The 15293-nt window shown below is 49.0% G+C and overlaps 8 protein-coding genes across 8 annotated transcripts; 3 read left to right on the plus strand and 5 right to left on the minus strand.

Moving 5' to 3' along the window:
- Positions 1-736: 736 nt before the first annotated feature.
- On the minus strand, positions 737-2048 carry EDB93DRAFT_1252145 (uncharacterized protein; the record flags this gene model as incomplete). Its single annotated transcript, XM_041453253.1, has 3 exons — positions 737-775; positions 833-1078; positions 1164-2048. The coding sequence occupies 3 exons, from the start codon at positions 2046-2048 to the stop codon at positions 737-739; spliced, it is 1170 nt and encodes a 389-aa protein (XP_041305962.1).
- Positions 2049-2295: 247 nt separating this feature from the next.
- EDB93DRAFT_1088642 (histone-fold-containing protein) lies at positions 2296-2685 on the minus strand (the record flags this gene model as incomplete). The annotated part of the gene is made up of 3 exons (XM_041446150.1): positions 2296-2412; positions 2464-2573; positions 2625-2685. Coding segments are annotated over 3 exons (288 nt in total), but the record flags the coding sequence as incomplete, so codon positions are not given.
- A 274-nt stretch (positions 2686-2959) lies between these two features.
- Positions 2960-3528, plus strand: EDB93DRAFT_1208636 (histone-fold-containing protein; the record flags this gene model as incomplete). Its single annotated transcript, XM_041451013.1, has 4 exons — positions 2960-2999; positions 3050-3108; positions 3162-3308; positions 3358-3528. The coding sequence occupies 4 exons, from the start codon at positions 2960-2962 to the stop codon at positions 3526-3528; spliced, it is 417 nt and encodes a 138-aa protein (XP_041305964.1).
- On the plus strand, positions 3353-4743 carry EDB93DRAFT_597899 (uncharacterized protein). The gene has a single exon (XM_041456809.1). It carries the CDS (start codon positions 3784-3786, stop codon positions 4624-4626), a length of 843 nt encoding a protein of 280 aa, XP_041305965.1. The 5' UTR covers positions 3353-3783; the 3' UTR covers positions 4627-4743.
- Positions 4744-5042: 299 nt separating this feature from the next.
- Positions 5043-7007, minus strand: EDB93DRAFT_597717 (aspartic peptidase domain-containing protein). Its single transcript, XM_041456808.1, has 7 exons — positions 6597-7007; positions 6514-6540; positions 6388-6456; positions 5913-6325; positions 5775-5861; positions 5384-5727; positions 5043-5326 (listed from the first exon to the last, which is right to left on the minus strand). The coding sequence occupies exons 1-7, from the start codon at positions 6821-6823 to the stop codon at positions 5087-5089; spliced, it is 1407 nt and encodes a 468-aa protein (XP_041305966.1). The 5' UTR covers positions 6824-7007; the 3' UTR covers positions 5043-5086.
- Positions 7008-7225: 218 nt separating this feature from the next.
- On the minus strand, positions 7226-8463 carry EDB93DRAFT_1156990 (putative methyltransferase-domain-containing protein). The gene is made up of 4 exons (XM_041449911.1): positions 8345-8463; positions 7984-8297; positions 7825-7926; positions 7226-7770 (listed from the first exon to the last, which is right to left on the minus strand). Exons 1-4 carry the CDS (start codon positions 8405-8407, stop codon positions 7266-7268), a joined length of 984 nt encoding a protein of 327 aa, XP_041305967.1. The 5' UTR covers positions 8408-8463; the 3' UTR covers positions 7226-7265.
- EDB93DRAFT_1156994 (uncharacterized protein) lies at positions 8464-10007 on the plus strand. The gene is made up of 3 exons (XM_041449912.1): positions 8464-8678; positions 8751-9284; positions 9342-10007. The coding sequence occupies exons 2-3, from the start codon at positions 8823-8825 to the stop codon at positions 9912-9914; spliced, it is 1035 nt and encodes a 344-aa protein (XP_041305968.1). The 5' UTR covers positions 8464-8678; positions 8751-8822; the 3' UTR covers positions 9915-10007.
- Positions 10008-10417: 410 nt separating this feature from the next.
- Positions 10418-14846, minus strand: EDB93DRAFT_597938 (uncharacterized protein). Its single transcript, XM_041456810.1, has 10 exons — positions 13815-14846; positions 13648-13761; positions 13418-13594; positions 13204-13359; positions 13048-13155; positions 12845-12988; positions 12630-12792; positions 12375-12571; positions 12176-12320; positions 10418-12128 (listed from the first exon to the last, which is right to left on the minus strand). Exons 1-10 carry the CDS (start codon positions 14724-14726, stop codon positions 10492-10494), a joined length of 3753 nt encoding a protein of 1250 aa, XP_041305969.1. The 5' UTR covers positions 14727-14846; the 3' UTR covers positions 10418-10491.
- Positions 14847-15293: the final 447 nt, after the last annotated feature.

The following is a 15293-nucleotide window of genomic DNA, read 5'->3' on the forward strand; positions in this document are numbered from 1 at the left end:
CAGAAGTGCCTTCCCCACAAAATTCTTAAAAAATCAGGAAAAATCAGATTCATATAGAACACATACAACGGTGCAGATCCGTAAAAAATATGTTATAGTGGAGGATAAAAAATGTTACAGAAACCCCAGGGTTCCGATCCTATTACTGTAGGTCACGAGTTGGTGATCCCTGAATCGACGAACGGCCATTTTGCAGCGCTCATCTTTGCTCCGTGAACGGTAAGTACATCTTCAGTAGGTGTTCAGCTCCACGAAATATGCAGAGTACATACAATCTCACGATAGAAAGCCGAGATTAAACCTCCCCGCACTCGAATAGGGCTATGTCCGACATAGGATCCATGACCCTAAAGGACAATAAAACTGAAAAATAAGTACATCTTCAGTTGGAGGGTGATCTCAGCGTGGGCAGCACGCGGGAGGAGGGTCACAAGAAACCTGAGTTTGTTTCCCTGTCAGGTTGAATTGTGTCGACAAGCGCAAACTAGGTAGCTTTACGCACCGCGTCTCGTCACTTCCCTATTTCTTGCAGTCGTCCATCCTCTAGCGTTCTTCCTGATTGCGACCAGAAGTGAATATAGTGACCTACATTTGACCGCGACGTCACCACGTCTTTCGACCTCTAAACAAAGTCAGCCGACTCCTACAGGTAAAGCCTTGCTGTCCAAAAATTATGCATTGCCACGAGAGTATCATAAACCAAACAACATTGAATATCGCAATTACGTATATCAGATCAGGACCCAAGAAACTTATTGGACGAGTAGAACGCAGGCTACGAGGAGAAGTCAGCATTTGATCGATCGTTGACATAGCCTGAACGTGCACTCACCCGCCTCCGCGCCTCCCTTGCACGAACTGATACCCACATATTATCTTCTTCTTGAAATATCCACTCTGTTTGAGAGGGAAAGACGATACGTCGTAGGGAAGGACACGCGTTCTGCCATGATCGACAGAGTGAGAGCTCTTCTGCACTGTTACTGAGCCTAGTATAATCAACGTGCGTAGGAGAGAGGTCGAGCGTAGAAAGATTGCGAAATGCGCTGAGAAGGTGCGAAAGCGCTGCTAGCAAGCCCTAGAACGAAGAACACAATCATAAACGTCTTTGAAAAACGAGAGTGCAAAAAAGAAAAAAATACGACATGAAAAAGTAAACTCACGATACCTGCGAAATGCAAAGTATGCCTCAACGCAAGCTTCACTTTCAACGACTCGACTGTATTGAGATTCTTGGATAAATTTCGCAGTAATGTCGGGGTAACCAACATGGATGACAAATCCAGATGGCGGAGTGGAACGCTCGTCAGGGTCATTTGGGATAGATCTAGGTCAGGGATGTAGTCCTGTCCTATGAGTACGAGTGATTGTACGGGTCTTCCTGGTAGGATTGCAGCTGCTACGCGTGGTGAGCCGGAAAATGATATGAGAGATGGGAGGGATTTAGGGAGAAGGGTGATCTGATCGTGATAGTCGGGAAGACGGAGGTGTCGTGCGGCAGGGAGAGCGTTGAGAAAATTTATGAGACGGTTAGGAGTAAAGGGGCCAATACCGCTGAGAGAGACGCGTCGGAGAGAGTGATAACAAGCATCGGTAGGAGGGATTGAGAGAAAAGTTGAAGTTGGGTGTTCTGGGAGGGATGGCAAGCCGAGATGTAGGTCTAGGGACTGGAGGTTTGTTGCGAGGGCTATTGTTTGTGAGATATTGGAGAGGAAGATGTCAAACTCTGGGTCGTAGTATCCACCGTACTCTAATTTCCATCGGATATGGAGTTTGTGAAGTCCGGTGGCGAGATGTGAATGAAGACAAATGGTCTGGCAGCAACGAAGGGTGGTGTGGGGGAGTGAAGATGAGGTAGAGAGGGTCTCTGAGATGAAGATGTTTGAATATAGCAACCATTCTGCAACTCCTCTCCACTGGCGTGATACACGGGCGACAACTGCCAAGACAGAAGGGGATAGACCGCGACAGATAGTAGCAAGAGTCTCATTTGGTAGAGATGTACGCCAGGTCGAGTCAGACTGTGGAGCGTTTAAGTCACTAGCCATGGTGGTCGTGTCCATAGCAGGTCGTCGTAGGGGAGATGGTTAGTTGGGAAAAGGGCATGCAAAGCTACGCGAAAAGTCGGTGAAACCACGGACATACTGATGCATCAGGCAAGTTGGAAGACCAAGCAAAGGATAAGCTTGGACCGACAAGAGTCTTAGATGATCCGAACCACGTGGAGATGATTTTAAGAGTTAAAATTACAGTACTGATACAATATATAAATAATAGGATAACATCCAGAAATCTCTATGCACCGAAACCATACAGAGTACGCCCTGATCGCTTCAGTGCGTAAACGACGTCAAGGGCGGTGACAGTTTTCCGTTTTGCGTGCTCAGTGTATGTTACGGAATCACGGATGACCTAGCACGAAAGGTGAGAAGGTAGATGAAGGGAGTCAACGCGTGAACGCACATTTTCAAGGAAGATCTTGAGGACACCACGGGTCTCCTCGTAGATGAGACCGGAGATACGCTTGACACCACCACGACGGGCGAGACGACGAATAGCAGGCTTTGTTATGCCTAGACACGCCAGTTAGATATATAAATGACCAGGCTGGATGAATGGCTTACCCTGGATGTTGTCACGAAGAATCTTACGATGACGCTTGGCACCACCCTTTCCGAGACCCTTGAGAATGAATGAGACCTAATGCAAAAGATGCGTTGTGATATGAAACTTACCTTTCCACCTTTTCCACGGCCAGACATTGTGTTGATTGAGTTAAGAGTAAAGTTGAGTGGGCCGCCGAGTTCAGCCACAGTTGCTTTTATACCATCGGGGGGTGGCTGTGTTGAATATCCGTATCCGGTTTGTTGATTGACCCTTCACGTGACAGCGCGACGCGTCTGTATATAGGGTCACCCCAATTCGGTGACTTGTGCTCATTCCCCGACTATCACTTCAAATGGCTCGTACTAAACAAACCGCTCGCAAGTCTACTGGTGGTAAGTCGCACTTGGGGTTTTCAACAAGACTCGAGCTCATCAAATATCAGGCAAGGCCCCTCGTAAGCAATTGGCAGCCAAGTCTGCAGCCCGCAAAACTGCGCAAGCAGTACGTCTTGTTTTTCAAACTACTGCTGAACTTTGCTGACGACACTTGCTCAGAGTACTGGTGGTGTCAAGAAGCCCCATCGTTTCCGTCCCGGTACCGTCGCTCTTCGTGAGATTCGTCGGTACCAGAAGTCAACAGAGCTCCTCATTCGCAAGCTCCCCTTCCAACGACTCGTTCGTGAAATCGCACAAGATTTCAAGGTTGGTTTCATGCTGTATTTTAATCGCATTCATCTGATCGCTTTTTCAGACTGACCTGCGCTTCCAATCATCTGCCGTGATGGCTCTTCAAGAAGCTGCTGAAGCATACCTCGTCTCATTGTTCGAGGACACCAACTTGGCCGCTATCCACGCCAAGCGTGTTACCATTCAACCAAAAGATCTTGCTCTTGCACGGCGGCTGCGTGGCGAGCGTTCGTAGAGGGTTATTTATTCCTGGCTGGGTTGTATTCTATTGTATCATCTACTTTATTTCGTACTAGACCATTTGGCATGCACCTTGCAATGACGAGCCAATTCCACATACCACAAGGCTGACGTCGAGCGTGTTGAGGCTACCTTGGAATTCTGTCAGCCACCGAGCTCGAAGCATACAAAAACTCGCTCTTTGCTCTTTCCAACCCATCACCAATTTTGACTTCGCATCTTTTACTCCACTACTCCACATTCATTCACAATGCGCTCCTTTTTGACTCTCGCTCTCATACTCCCGTCCGTGCTCGCAGCGCCTTTTAACGTCCACAAACATGTAAGTCCCCAATCATTTCATCAAGGCATACTGCCGACTCCATTCACCCGCCCTACACAGTCACCCCCCTGCATCATCGCAGGCATCACCTACCCAAACCCTCATCACACCCTCACCCTCCTTGGCAAACGAGAAATTCGCGCTCCCACCGGAATCTCCGAGCGCGCTTTCACCGACTTCCTCCTCTTATGCCACAAGTCCGGCGGTCGTTCACGTTCATCCTCCGCCCCCCTCATCGCTCGTCATCAAGGCAGCTACTTGTCCAACGCTCTCGGGGATCCGGCAGGGAGCGATGACACGACCACTCCAGGAGACGCTTCGTCTGGTGACTCGGATCGGAGTGCTAGCCCTTCTGCTGCTAGTCCTTCGGGGGCTCCTGCGACTACCACTTCTTCGACTGCTCCATCTCCTTCAGAGACCCCTGGAAGTACGACAGCTGGGTCCACGTCGACTGATACTCCCGCCGGCGACAGCAACGACGCTCTTGGAACTCCGGCCAACGCTGCAGGAAGCCCTCCCTCCGGATACACAGCTGCGATCACCGATCCCGCAGTAGCACAACCCGACTCATCCGAGTCTGCGTTGGACACGTCGACGCCCCAAGGTTTGACTACCGATTTTTCCGACTCTTTCGTGGACAGCAACGTATCCAGCAGTTTTGGCGACGTATCTGGCAGTATGAGCGACCCGTTCGGCAGCTTTGACGACGTACCGGTCGATGATGTCGAGGAAGGAAACCCTGTCGCTATGCATGCTCAAGGCGGTGTCTAGGAAGTATGGTCGTGTATTGCTGATTCTCTCTTCGATAGTTGTGCGAATAAACGAGGTACTATGATGTTAGTTTTTCGGAAGGCTCGTCCACCACTGCACATTCCCAAGCTGTCCAGGTCTTCATTAAGAGATTGATTCGATATACAAACAACCATATGCATGCTCAAGGCGGTGTCCTTGCGATGGTCGTGTACTACTGGGTCTCTCTTCGATAGTTATGCGAATAAACGCAGTTTAAAATGGTACTATGGTATCGGAAGGCTTGTCTATCTCGCCGCACATTGCCAAACTGTCCAAATCTTTATTAAGAGATTGGTTCGATATACAAACGACCATATCGTACTGATACTTAATATACAATTCATGATGTAGTGATTGTCCTGTCCTGTCCTTTGTCAATAAACATATGATTAGTGTAGTCCCTGGCCAAGTTTCGTAATCGAAAACCATGCAAGCCATTTCACATCCATGCAGCGCCGAGAGCAACAAAAACACCACCCACAAGCGGTGCCCATGGAACACCCCAACGGGAAGAGGCAGCATTACTTCCACCTGTACCCGCTGTCGCGCTAGCTGAGATCGAACCAATAGTAGGCGAAGGAGGAGCAGCATTGACCCCGTTCATAGCAGTCGCGGTATTCGAGAGCGCAGCAAAACCCACAGCAGCCGGGTTATACCGGAAAACCGAATAAACATTTTTCTGCAATCACTTCAAGTGAGCACATTGGCCGTTTAAGTACCAGAAAAGCAAGCTTACGAGGAAAGTGTCGCCGACGATCCAATTTGGTGCACTTCCACCTGTGTTCAGTTCGAAGAACGCACCGACGCATTGGGAAGAGCTGATCTTTGTGAGCTGGAAGTCGGCGGGGGAGATGGGCCAGCTGGGTCCGCCGAATGAGATGCTAACGTGGACGGCGGTGTTACAGGGGTACATCCAATATCCCTGCCAGTTGCCTGTGCCAGCCTGTGAGCCTGGAATTTGAGCGAAGATGTTTTGGATAGCACTGGAGGGTCCGCCGACGAGAGTGGTCCCGGTGTCAATGGCGGAGTAGGATGAAGAACCGGAGGGGATGGTGACGGAGCTTCCTTGAACGGTTAACGCTTGGAGACAATCAATCACAGGAGAGCTAAGCTACAAATGGACTCACATGTCATCGGTAGAATCCAATAAGACGGTGTCGTAGGAAGGGACTGGTAATCAATAGTACCTGTGTAGAGACTGCTGTTGAGAAAGCCTAGCGATCGTCTATCAGTTCGCAAATAAACTCCGAGCAGAAATGACATACCCATAGTGAACGACCCGCCAGGTTCCGCAGCATTGACGTTGGAACCATTTATAAACCGCGTGAGCTGAAATGCCATGACAGGATCTGACCAAGCCCCAGAACTTGCCAAGGTCTGCCAGAACGGTGTCGCTTTCGAAGTAGCTATGCTCTGCCATCCTAAGCCCAACAAGCCAGACACGGGTGGTTGCAGAAGGCCCGATGTCGCCTGCGTGACAGTACCAAAAATCTGGTTGGGAACAGAGAACCCAGCCATCTGGACAACGTCCTGGCCTAATGAACCTTCTGCAGCGCCGGAGCCGTATTGGATGTCGAAGGGCTCAGACAGGTTGTGGAAAGTAGATGAGCTTAAGTCATTGAATAACTGGACTTTGGAGCAGCCAGTAGTGCAGGCTTGATCTGCGACCCAGAGATCGCTAATTCGTGGGCAATGTTAGTTACAGTTGGCGGAAAGATTGTCAGGGGTAAAATGACTTACGCCGAGCCGGTGTCAAGGATGACATTAAAGGAGACTGGGGGTGTTCCTATAGCCACAGTTCCGTAATAACTGTTTAAAATGAAAACGTTCGACGAATCGATCTACGGCAGAATATCACCGACCGACCTTGAATCCGCATTCTGGTTTGTTAACCTGTGGAGTGATCAGCGAGGGCGACATGGATCGCAGTGCTAGGAGCTCATTCTCACAAATTTGTTCCGGTACTCCTTTTCTCCACGTTTCCCCCATACTTGGCAGTGAGGACCTCTCGTTCATTCTTGGCCCACAATTCCCAGTCGGCGACGGTTCGTTCAGGTTGAGTTCTTCGTATGAGGGGGATGGACTGGCCAGCAGCCGGGACTACATGAGGGGCAGCAAAAACGTTTGGTAAGACAATGAGAAGGTAGGACAGTGCGAGTGTCGATGAGGAGAGCATTGTAAGGTGACTTGAAAGCGATGAAAACTAGAACTTAATATATATGATATAAGATATTTAAGGAGGCAGTGTTGAGGAGGGAAAGAACGTGGTTATGTGCTCACACCGTGGTTAACGCATGAGAGATGTCTTGGTACTGCGGATGGCCCGCCAAGGCCGCCGTGTTATGTCAGCGCCTAAACTTGAATCTCCTATAGCTCTATGAATCCAACTATTCATTAGTGGTACCATCTGGCAATGCAGTCCTCAGGCTCTACTAGTAGGGAGACTTACTTCGTCGATTTTACAGCCCTCCGCCCATAAGCTCCATGGACCTAGCCCATCGTCGATCCTCATGACTTCATACTTAGGCACCGAGGCTGGAGCTGCTGGATCCGAGGTAAATCTTGTTCCGAGACAATCATCCGAATAATCCGACAAGCATGTTGAACAAGCCCGACAACTAAGGACACATCTGACAAGCCCAAGCTATATAAGGTATATCCAAAAGCTCGTCTACCCTAAACAGCCGCCAAGTTTCCTTATTCAACCATTTCTCAAGGAACTCCCTAAGGACATCTTCTTGTCTCAGTTCAACGATCACCAACGCCCACGTCTTTCCTGCAGTCGAGACAGTCTCGATTGTCTCGATGAGTGCGGGAAGAAGCGAAGGGTGGTATATACAATCAACGACCAGGATGAGATCCCACTCGGCGTTGAGCTCAGGTGGCTTGGGGTAATAGCTTGACCGCCTAGTTGGCGGCAAGGACAACAATATTTCCCAGTCTAGTTCTTCCACGGAGATATTAGATCCTGGTGATCCATCTGGAGGCTTTGTATTTTGCGTCCAACCCGCGAAATTTAGAGCAACGTTTTTCTTGATAAGTGGGAGAAGGGGCGCGATGTCTGTTGCAGTGTAGCTCTTTACACATGCAGAAAGCGCGATGCTAAGCAAGCCCGTTCCTGCACTGTCCAACCGATCAGGGTGAATAACAACAGCAACCACAAGCGTCGACATTCACCCTAACTCGAGTACATGGCTCTCTCGAAGCAGATCCTTATCGACCAATGGGTTGCTTGGAGGGAAGCGGTGCTGCTGCAGGATAACTTGAGCAAAAGCAATGCTACCATCATCTCGTCGGATGTCTGCTTAGCGAACAAAGTACGCAGCATAATCCTACCTCGCTCGCCACAAGACACTCCCAGTATCTCCTTTTCGACTGCGTAGCGCAGTTTTGTCTTGCGCAAGTTCAATATCGATGACATGTGAGGTCTCTTCACCACGAGTTTTCCTCGCAGACTTGCCCTTTCGTGATCTTGACGCAGATTTAGATTCGGCGGCTCCCGAGGAGGATGTTGAGGGCGATGGAGCGGTGAGTTCAAATCGAATGGAAAGGGTGTCCTTGCGAGAATCAACGTGTCCTAGGCCGTGGAACCCATCTGGTCCTGTCGGCTCGAGTGGTTTTTTGTTCAGAGCTGTGTATATGAGGAAGATCTGCGACGGTATAGATTTGAATTATAATGTAAGATAATTGAGCTGACCTCCTCGTCTGCATTGGTCACTGGTTCGATGCCATCCGGGAGCTTCAGCAGATTCGAGGACATGATGTACAGGCCTACAGACAAGTTACGACTCGGACCAAAACGCTGTGATACAAACAGGGCCAAATAATTGTAACTTAATGCATGTTCCTACTACTAGCAGTCTACATTGAACTGCAACGATCAAGTACTCGCGACTTCGCTGCGATAGCTGTTGTCTTTTGTGGTGGATGCCGCGAACTCTCGATCCTCTCTATCCGATCGTAACCACGCTCAGGCTGTAGTTGCTCAGCGGACGCGTTCACAGTGGCGCACACGATATATACGCGATCTTGTGAGCACCCTCTTGGCTCTCCATATCTTCATCTTTTGTAGCTTATAAAAATTTATCGTGTCCTAAAAAAAGATATATCACGCACCTTTCACTGCTACTAGACTTATTGTCATCTTCCCTTGCAATCACGATTTCTGCTTCACTATGCCTGACTGGACAATTATCCCGCCAACCATCGAGGACCTCGATCAGAATTATTGTCATCCAATGATCGTGAAATTATTTCGCATCATGAAGACCATTTACGGGCTTTTGGATCCGCAAAATGAACCGTCCGGGATCCATGAAGGAAAACATACCGCCACCTTTGGTTATGAAAATTCAGAAACACCAAGCGAATCCTCTGTACTATCAAGCCTTTACATTCATTTCGGTCTATCCAGCGAGACCTCTCCACGATTTGCTATCATATTGCCGTCTATGCAAATCGAAGACTTGACACAAGGGTCACGCATACCTATCCCGACCGAGCTCATGCCGACCGTAATAGACATACGCGATTTCGCCGTTGCGAGGTCTCAGTTTACCCCAGATGACCCAGAGTACGACATAGACGAACCAGAGAGCTACCCTGCAGGTCAGGTGTGGGAACGAGTTCAAATGCAGGTGAGAGCTAATGCGTATCATTGACCTATTTGTTTAAATGCAAATCGTCGGCATCAGAAGTATCACGACCTTCTTTTGAATTCAGGCGTAATCGAGAGCACAGACCCTCAACACAGTCATCGATGTGATATTTGTCGATCAGACCTTCTCCAATGCAAGGTTTGTCTGAAAGTAATGTGTCCCTCACGCAACTGCGCCGCATTTCCTTTGTTTTGCATGCGCTGGCGGCCATGTGCCGCAGGAAACCACTGCTGGTACAGTGACATTTGTATTGATTGTGTCGTCGGCGGCACAACCTGTCTATGCGAGGAAACCTGGACGTGCGATCTCTGCACAGAAAAAGGCGGCTTCTTTTTACGTTGTCTCCGCTGCGATAGGCCATTTTGCGGTGGATGCTCGTACCTTGTGGGATGTCGCGGTTGTAAAGCTTCGAACCTCTGTCACGACTGTGCCGAAGAAGCCCCAGAGAGTGTAGCAAAGGAAAACTTCGTGGAACTCGTCGGCCCGTGCGCCAAATGTAAATCTCCGGTCTGTAAACCTTGTGCGATGGCGGCGGCGGCGGGCACGTATGTTCACATCGCTGTTGTTAGTTTCTCGACGGGATGTGATTGTATCAAGTTGTATAAATAATGGGCCGACAAGTGGTTGTCATTGGCTGGGATTTGTACTTACAGCCTTGAACCAGAATTGTCGTGAAGAATACAAGTCATTTTTGTGTTGGAATACATGCGTATGATGGAACTCAAAGTTCGTGCTTGTGAAATCGCCTTCCTTCAGAGAGATAAACTGCTTAATACACGAAACATTCCAATCTATCTACGGATGAAATGTTGGTTACGCTCATATCTTGGTGTATGAGAATTGCTTGTTGGAGTGAGGGTTTTCATTTTCTGTGCTAACTTCGACGTGGGCATGGGTAAATTGGTTGTGGTGAACTCGGGTTCGGTTGCTTGGCCATGGATCTACCTCTGTGCAATGCCATATAGATCGCAACAAACGTTGTCATCACCGTGACTGGTCACTTCACAATATATTCGACGATTAGAAAATCACTCATACCATGCTCGATTTCATCAACCATAAAGCTTGCAGCTGGATCTGGAAAATTAGTTCACTCGGACTATCAATATCTTGGGAGGTGGCGTGATGATGGATGAACGCTCTCCCGAAACAGGTGTGAGATTGCTAAAAGGATCCATGCGTGCAGCTACAGTACCTCAAGTGTCCTGATGTCCATCAAGTGCCTAATCGAAGCCATGTATTTAACCTGTGCAATGATATCATGATCGGATGCGATCCTCTTGAACTCTCCGTCGCGCTGTCGCGCTAGCAAAAACGCACTAAAAGGCTGTCCAAGGCGAACTATCAATTGCAATGCTCGCGAATGAGAATCCGAATAAATCGATCCACTTTGTAGAGTGGTCGACTCATGCAAGGAAGATTCGAACGCGGACCAATTGTCCACGCTCTGTGCATCGTCTGCAGTGTCATGCAGCCCAAGGAGATGGCGACTCCATGGGCGAACGCACAAGATCGTCTGCCAGGCAGGAGGCGGCCTTCCCATCGAGAACGGGGTGAACTTGTCTTCTGTGGTAATCTGCAGGTTGAGAAGCCCATCTGACTTGAGTTCATACGTATATGTGTCCTTGTCATGACCTGGCCTCCGCCTGGCTTCTGTGACCGGGAATACAACGCAAGGCAGATGTAATCGGTGGTACGCGAAACGGGGAGCGCTCAGGTCGTCAAGGGTCTGATATAATTTCGAAGCCGACTGTAAAGTCACAACACTTCGCAGCGAGGAGACCGATGACTGGATCTGATCTTCGGATAGAGATGGCACCTTACATGGTGGAGCTTTGTATGAAGTGATGTCAGCTGGTAGACAGCTGTTGAATTCTGATGATTTTCCGACCCAGTCCAGGGCAGTAATATCGCCCGACTGAGATATGATTTCTTGCAGGAGCCGCCCGAGTGCGTTTTGCTTCTTCTCGCCATAAATGACAGGGAGGGTGATGCCGAAGATGCCGAACAACGAGTATGCGATGTCTTCTTGCACTGTGGTAATACGTGTCGACGCCCACTGAAGTTTCTCTCGGGCGTCTCTCATCCCGGGACAAAAGGCCACGACGGCTTGTCGATCTATGTCTGTCGCCTTCTCTAACTCCTCCATGATCGCAACAGAATCCTTATGGTTGGGAGTGCGATCGTCGAGATAAAGAGTCCAATCTTGTCGAAAGAAAAGAATGACTTTGGGAGCGAGAAATTCTTGAACTGTCCATCCTCGCGTGTTCCAAGCGCTCCTTGCCAGTGCGCCAGGCTGCGAGGAAGGTGGAACATCCGAAAGGTATACGACTGTGAGCGCGGAATGGTGATACCAGACGAACATGGAATTGACCGATTCTTGGAGCTCAACATTGTTGCTCTTGTCAATGCAGCACGTATCGCTCCATGCCCAGCGATACCCCAAATCACGAGCAGTCTTGCAAAAGGACTGCAACTTCTTGATGCCGCCAACCGGATCCAACTCATATACGACCTTGCCCTGTATATCCTGCAGCAGCGGCTCCTTCCCTTCCCACCTGTGCGATAGCATAACATATTGGAAGTATGACATCACCACTTCCTCAACGCGCTTCACTTGGATATCTCGATGCGTGATTGTTGATGATAAGAGCTCCATATACTCTATGCTCGATTTGAAGATGCCTATCTGCGCCTCTCGATCGCATAAGAGACCAGTGGCGGTGTCGAGTACGCGCAGCGGAGCATTGTCAAGTTGAGTATCGATGACCTTTCGAATGGCACTGTCCGCTTCGAATGGACTGAGATACTGATGGCGCAACTCTGTAGAGATATTAAACTATGATGATGTATGAGGTATTGGGGCTTACTTCGTGTCTCAGTGTCGGGAGCATTATCCAATTTCGATAGCATCGTTTGGAAGGCCGCAATAGCTTCGTCGTAGCGTTGTGCGCCATGAAACGCTGCATGCTTCAACTTGTATCCAATATGAGACAAAGGGTTGAGTTGGATGACCTGTGCGTCACCACAATGGGCACAGGTAAAAAAAAACAATAGATGCCATCGCACCTTCTGGGCATCAAGAAGTGCTTCCATCCACAGCATTTCCCCCAACCTTGCCTGACTACGATTTGCAAAGACGATATGAGATGCAGAATCCAGGTCGATCGCCGCCGAGTAGAGGTCAATAGCCCTGTTGAAATTGGTTGCAGTGAGAGCAGCATTACCCTTGGTAAGAAAGAGCGCGCTGCATTTTTTCGTGAAAGCTGGGTGGGGTGGGGGTGAGGATTGTAGCCTGCGCGACGTTATGAACTGCAGACTTGCCTTTGGACCATTCAAGGCAGTCGGCTTTCGTTGTTTCGTCGAGATTGTCCATCATGTATCGGTATGAATTGACAGCATCTTGAAGTTTACCTGCCTGAAGGAGTGCATGGCAACGTTTCTGGTGTGCCTTTTGCTCTAAGGACTGCAGATCCCAGCCAAAGAGCTGGACAGGACTCAGTTATGAAAAGTATGGTAGGCGCATCATCTTAACGCACCACTACCAAATCCTCGTAAATTTCTTGAATACCCGATTTTGATGGTAAAGCGCAGGACTTGAGAGCGGCAGTGAAATGCTCAGCGGCCTCGGTGTGACGTGCGCCGTCCAAGGCTTTGAGTCCGAGTTGAACACGTAGATATGCCTATTATGCAAGTTGTAAAGATAAGTGTTGATGACCCAGCGTGGCTGCATGATACTTACTTGCACGATATGGCATGCGCGAGTATCAGCATTCGGGCAACCGGCAGCGAGTTCGCTGAGAAGCAGGTTTGCCTCGTCATGTTGATCTGCATTGAAGAGCGCGACGGCCTGGAATATACAATGAAGCGGAGGGTATGCGAGATAAATGTAACATACCTTAGTCAAGAGCAAGGAATGAATAGTTTCTGAATCTTGGTCCGTGTACATTGATGCAACATCAAATGCTGCCCTCGCATTCCGAACATGGCCTGTTCCGCAGAGAGCGATGCCCTTAGACACATAACCTGTCAGTGAGGGCTGGATACTGATGGACTTTGTCACCGCCGGGTTAATCTTTGATGAGTGGGTGATGATGGTCAGTGAATCTTACCTTAATTGCATCTTGAAGGGCGCGGTCCCAGTCTAATTTTCGCGCCATAACGAATGAACGATGGGCATAGGAAGTATGGTTGTTCGGATTGGTTTCGATGTCTTGGGTGAGTAGATATTCGGCAGTAGAGAAGTCTCCGCGCATGCATGCATCGCGGGCTATCGTGATGGCTAGGATCTACAGGAAACATGCTCGAATTGTGGTATATACGAGTAAGGATAGAAACATGCCTTTGAACGATGGGCGTAGGAAGTATGGCTGTTCGCATCGGTGTTGATATTATTTTTAGCGGTAGACAAGTCTCCATCTATGCGTGCATCGCGAGCTGTGGTGCTGGCTAATATCTGCACGAAATATGCTCAAATTGCGGTATATGCGTTCAAGAACGGAAACGTACCTTTGAATGAATACCCTCAGGTACTGCCCACTTCGAGATCATATTATCAGCACCTCCACTGAGGATGTAGTTGCCGTCCATGGAGAAAGTAACGCATAGAGTCCAGGATGTGTGCTTGAAGGTGGCAACGGTTTGTCCGTCTGAGAGACGCCAGAGATGGACGTGATTATCATGAGACGCGGAGGCGACGAGTGTGCCAGCATGATTCACGGCGATGGCATTAATATAGTCAGAGTGGCCCGTCCAAGGATCACCGACCTGCTTCCAGGTTGTTGTATCCCATTTGCGTATGGTAGGATCGTCGTAATCGCCGCCTGTGAGAAGGCGTGTGCCATCGGGCGTCCATGCGAGCGACAAGTTGTATGATGTGTGGCCCTCGAAGGATGCCACGTGTTTCCCCGTACCTGGATTATAAATTTCAATATTGTCTGCTCCAATGGCGAGGAGTTCTCCAGACGGTGAATACCGGACGCAGTTTGCTTCCATATCACATTTAATTTCTCCTTGTCGTTCCCAAGTTTTGGTGTTCCACAGCCTCGTCGTTTCATCACGTGAACCAGTGGCTAGTACTGTTCCATCAGGAGAAAAATCCAGTGAAGAGATATAACCGAAGTGGGCTCCGATTTTGGTGAGTAACTCTCCAGTTTCTCCGTGCCAGATGATGACCTCTCCCTTGAGATCACCGCTTGCTATCAATTGCCCATCTCGTGATACTGCTAATCCCACCACCACCCTGCTATGCCCCTCCATCTCGTTCAACACATTACCTGTGTTCAAGTCCCATAGATGAAGCGTCTTGTCGGAGTCCGTAATCATCCGTCGTTTATCAGGAAACACTGCGACTGCCTTTATGCCGTCTCCATGGCCCTTAAACTCTCGCAAGGGTGTAGTAATTGAAATGAGCTTCGACATTTACTGGAGGTGGATAGTGTTGAGCATGGTTGAAGTGGACTTTGGAGGGATTTTGGGTGTCTTTCTCATCAATGTCATCATCCTGTCTTGTTTCCAGGATACATTACATCATTGTCACGGCAAGAAGGCACGGCCCCAGTGCTGCAGACTCTTGTCTCCACAGCTTCTAGGATGTGTTCCATCGCATCCAAACGACAGTTAGTGTTTTCTAGCGCTCAAATCTGACTATCTATTCTACATATGCACACATACCGTTGTCCTTCGTGTCGAGCAGCTACTGCAGCACATCAACTTCATCATGTCAGTCTTTCAAACATAGGCATTTATAACTTACTGCAACACCTCCTAAGATTTGCTTGTGCACCATATACGAAGTTCTACCTCCTGGTGTTTAAAAATTATCACCAATCATATCACGGAGGAGTGCTCTGCTCTCTACTCTACTCTGTGCTTCCCCTACTCCCAGTCCACATGGTTGCAGTTCTCTCATTCACCATTCGCCTCCCAAGTGCATCATTGGAACCGCAGATGCCTACGTGAGCCCTGCATTCAGAAGATTATCATTGC

Source organism: Suillus bovinus (assembly GCF_016758785.1).
Source record: "Suillus bovinus strain UH-Sbo-P2 chromosome Unknown EDB93scaffold_43, whole genome shotgun sequence".
NCBI classification, from domain to species: Eukaryota; Fungi; Basidiomycota; class Agaricomycetes; order Boletales; family Suillaceae; genus Suillus; species Suillus bovinus.